The 4334-nt window shown below is 41.3% G+C and overlaps 1 protein-coding gene across 2 annotated transcripts in view; it reads right to left on the bottom strand.

Moving 5' to 3' along the window:
* The window catches only part of LOC110019395 (beta-galactosidase 3), a 104974-nt gene extending 100958 nt beyond the window's left edge, over positions 1-4016 (bottom strand). The window contains exons 1-5 of one of the 2 annotated variants that reach the window (XM_020717032.1): positions 3643-4016; positions 3477-3572; positions 3276-3388; positions 3124-3190; positions 2916-3008 (exon numbers count right to left, since the gene is read on the bottom strand). In XM_020717032.1, the coding sequence (XP_020572691.1) occupies positions 2916-3008; positions 3124-3190; positions 3276-3388; positions 3477-3572; positions 3643-3894 (621 nt within the window). In that variant the 5' untranslated portion in view covers positions 3895-4016. The remainder of the gene's footprint in view (positions 1-2915; positions 3009-3123; positions 3191-3275; positions 3389-3476; positions 3573-3642) is intronic. The other variant, XM_020717033.1, reaches the window with a different exon arrangement.
* Between the last annotated feature and the right edge of the window lie 318 nt (positions 4017-4334).

Raw genomic sequence — 4334 nt, 5'->3', positions numbered from 1 at the left:
GTTGCCGCCCATTTGGGAGACGGCGATTTGTCCTCTGCCCTTTGGCCCGGACGTATTTTGACGTATTGGAATATCCCCGTCAAGATGATTTAGGTTATTCCGTGGGCCCCATGTGCCGATGAGCCGCTACCCATTTTGGGGTGCGAGAAACTCATTCTCTGTTCGATTGTTTAGCACGAGCTTTGAAGCATTGGGACTGTTCTCACGGAATAACCTTCCTTTGGTTGCCTATACCCTATGTCTGTGATAATATGAATCGAAACTCCTTTTATCGAGAGTATTGTTGACCTCACTTTTGGTTGAGGTCTAGAAATTAACCAGTAGGAACACGTTCCTCTGGGAGTGTTATTGACCCCAGAACAGGTACATACGCCTGACTCTCTCGCTCTCTGATATTGATTTAAGGTGTCTCCACCCGATCTTGTTTGGGCGGATATTCTTAACCTATCCTTGCGAGGTTTATCGCATGTAGACTCTCTACGTTTTACATTTTCTCTTGTTTTTCTCTTTGTCGTATGTCTCTTCTCATTTGATTTCTCTCCGCTTTGAATCATTTATATGGTTCGGGAGGGAGATTTATTCGAATGGAAAAAGTATACGACGATCGATAAGCTGACGACTCCTTTTAAAATAAAAAAGAGAAAAATGATACGTCAGATGCACTAACCCCATTTTTTTTTTACTTCACCACTAGCCCGCTCTTGGAGAAAAAAACATTTTGTCTTGTCTTATATACAATCTTCATAGAAATCCAAATCAACTGGATTTAAACACTGAAGGCTTTTTAAAAAAAGTAGGAATTTCATACATTTCTCACTTATATGACCAAGCATACGGTATCGCAGACCTGCATCCACCCTGATTTCAACCACATAATTGAAATCAGTCATTTCATTGATCAAATAAAGGGTGTCTTTAATGCTGCACCGAGTCGTCACTAATGCCCCCTGGTCACCTTTCAAAAATCACATATGAAAATAGTACAAGTCCTGATTTTGCCAGCTGACCCACATACATGAGATTTCTATTCAAATTAGGAATATGTCTGACTTCAGTAAACTTCCAAACTGCTCAATTCAGCAACTTGATATAAACATCACCCCTTCCTACTATACTGCAGGCTTTATTATCTCTCAAATAAACCTTCCCTAGATTACTCTGAGTGTAGTTTTTAAATAACTGTTTATTAGGGCAAGCATGAAAAGAGGCACCTGAATCCACTATCCAGAATCCAGTACTTACTAGGGTAAAACTAGAAAGTCATTTTGAATTTCACCAGTGGAGACATTAGTAAAAAAACTACAATCTTGCCCTCCACCATCAGCTTTCCTAAAGCTTTGCAGTCCTTAAAACGCCCCTTCCTACCACAATTCCAACATTCTCCTCTGCTTGACTTGGGTTTTCTTTTCTTAGACTTAGATCCATTTCTGCCTATATTCCTATCCAGATTTCTTCCCCTGTTATCAGCATTCAACGCATAACCTGAATACTCACCATTCACTGTTTTTTATGAACTTCTTCATTCAGCATCAGACCCAAAATATCATAGAAGCTCAACTTCGAAGTCCCTGAAGAATTACTCGTCGTCGTTACCAAACCATCCCAGCTGTCCAATAATGAAGATAGTATCACAAGTGCTCTGACCTCATCATCAAACTTGATCCCCAAATAACACAATCGGCTCGTTACACTCCGCCACTAAATTGTCATCCACCATCTTCATGCGGAATAATTTCTTCATCAGAAAAACCTTATTGGAAGCAAAGGTGCCCAAGGGAGGTACAGGCAAAGGCGCCCCCTTCTCTGTAAGCGCCTAAACATGGGCGCAAAGGTGCCCATAAGGGGGCAAAGGTGCCCCCTTCAGAAGCAGCACCCAAATGGTGGGCGTTTGAGGGCCCAAGCCTGGCGATTGGGCGTCGGATTCTCGATCTTCTCTGGGTGCTTCGGCTCCACAAGACTAACATGCATTAATCGGCATATTGGTCGAGGATGATGAGATGGTTGATTGGAGATAAGCCTTCATCGATTACTTTCAAGAGCAATCTCTCTAGTAATATGCCTCTTGATCATCAGATCAAAGAAAGAACCTTACTCTCTGATTGATGGCACTTTGTATGGTCGGTCATTTGACCAGATGTTATTATGTTGCCTCAACAAGCATGAAGCCCAGAAGGTGACAATCGAGATACAAGTCGGTTGTGTGGTGCTCACTATTTCGGACCCAAAATGAAAGTAAAAATAAAGTGATTAGGGTACTACAATCTGTCGATAATAGAAGAAAGCATAAGTATTACACATCGTTGTCATCAATGTCTGGTATATGATGTAGTTTTGCACCAACTGCCTTTTTTTCATCTAACTAAAGCCTCATAACTTTTCAAGACTTGAGGTACGGGCACCTTCTTGTGGGAGCGGTGCAAGCAGAGCGTGAGTTGCAGTTGCAATTTGTATTTGAGAGCAGGAAAAAAAAACTAAATGCATGGGGGACACGCCTCAATCTAATTGAGGAAAGTGAGGCATACACCTTACCGAAGCTATTTGAGGCACACGCCCCAACACATCTTTTCCCTGAATTGCGTTGAGGTGTGAATTACGCAATTTTAAATAATGGTGACCATTATGGGTCCCATGTCATCATCATAACTATGACTATGTTGGTCGTAATATTGATGTTATATTAACTATATCAGGTCGAATGAAACTGGCATCCATACCTATTTGCATCAAAAGTAGAGTTTCTCAAATGTATGGCCATGTAACTTTCACACTCATGCTTTCCACTCACAAAAAGGAAACCTTCTAATTGCGTTTCTTAAATTGTAGAGTTATGATGATTATAAATCTTCAGCACTTCCTTGGTTTATCGATTTTTTTTTTCGGTGGATACTGATAACATTCACAAGAGGTGAGCTTACCTGAGCCAAAATGATTGGACCTCCCTGCGATGCAAAGAACTTATGCCGCTTCATTGTGTTCACTATATATGTCATAAAGCTCTGCATATGACTCTGCAGTAACAAACAGGAAAAACCTAGAAAAAACATGTACCGAAACCAACAAAAACCGCCGGAAGTTTTTAAAAAAAAAAGTACAAGAAAACTGCACAAACACTTAACTTCGCACCTTGAACTGCTCGCTATTCGATCGAAAGACAACACCAGGAATGTAATGCAGCCAAACAGGAATCCCTCTGCAAAATCACGAAACCAGATTATTATCAACCATCTCGGTAAGTTCCATACATCAAAAAGAGAAGCAAAGAACTCGGTTCACACCCGAAATTCCACTCAGCAGCGACAAATGGCCCGACTCGGAGAATCAGATACATCCCCGCATCCTTAACAATATTCACAAACTTCACGAGGTCGAAACGGTCTTCGAAAGAATACTAAACAGGTAGCTTGTACTTTAAAATCAGCAATCAAAAAAGAGAAATAGGTATCAGAAGAGCTCGATTAGGTAAGAACTCGTCTCACATTTCCTGGAGAAAGCTCATGACCGTTCCAGAACACGTAAGTCTCGATCACGTCAGCGCCTCCCTCCTTCGCAGACCGGACAAGGCCCGGCCACATCTTATCAAAGAGCACAGTTAGCATGATTCAAAGAAGAAAATTAGAAGCAGTAGGTGAGAATAATTCTTACAGAGGGGACACTGCGGGGATAGTGGATGGAGGCAGAAATGAGGAGGCGGCGGCGTCCGTCAATAATGAGAGAACGATGGTCGTAAGTGACATTCTCTGCCGAAGTGGAAGTGAGCAAGAAGAAGAATGATAAGAGAAGAAGAAGGCAGAAAGTGGTCATCTCGACTGCCATTGACGAGCTCTCGAAGGGGAACGGAGTGTTCAGTGTAGGGGGAAGAGCGAGGCTCACAGCTGGCATCTTCTGGTGGGGCATTTGTCGGCACGCGGAACCAATACCCGACCCGTTAAGCCGACTATTATTTTGATGAGGTTTTCACGAACATGGCCCGCAATTTTTATGTATTTACATATCCGATACTTAATAATTATTTTTTTTATATTTATGTCATCTAAATCATTAATATCACATCAATTATTGATAGAATATAGAAAAGAAATGGGAGAAAGTGTTGCAACTTTATTTTTCATGAATGAATAGTTATAAACAATGAAGCTAACTATATATAGGCGTGAATATGTTATAAACAATGAAGCTAACTATATATAGGCGTGAAGTGTAAACGAGTTGAACACGAGCAAGCCCAGGCTCAGCTCGTGTTCGATTCGTTTATATTTCGAGCTCAACAAGTGTGTTCTTGTTCGACTCGTTTATTTAACTAGTCGTTCACGAACAAAGAGTCGTTTTGATAACCC

This window comes from Phalaenopsis equestris, unplaced genomic scaffold, assembly GCF_001263595.1.
Source record: "Phalaenopsis equestris unplaced genomic scaffold, ASM126359v1 Scaffold000055, whole genome shotgun sequence".
In the NCBI taxonomy this organism is placed as follows: Eukaryota; Viridiplantae; Streptophyta; class Magnoliopsida; order Asparagales; family Orchidaceae; genus Phalaenopsis; species Phalaenopsis equestris.
The sequence above is the reverse complement of the archived record's forward strand: the minus strand, read 5'-3'. Positions and strand labels throughout refer to the sequence as shown.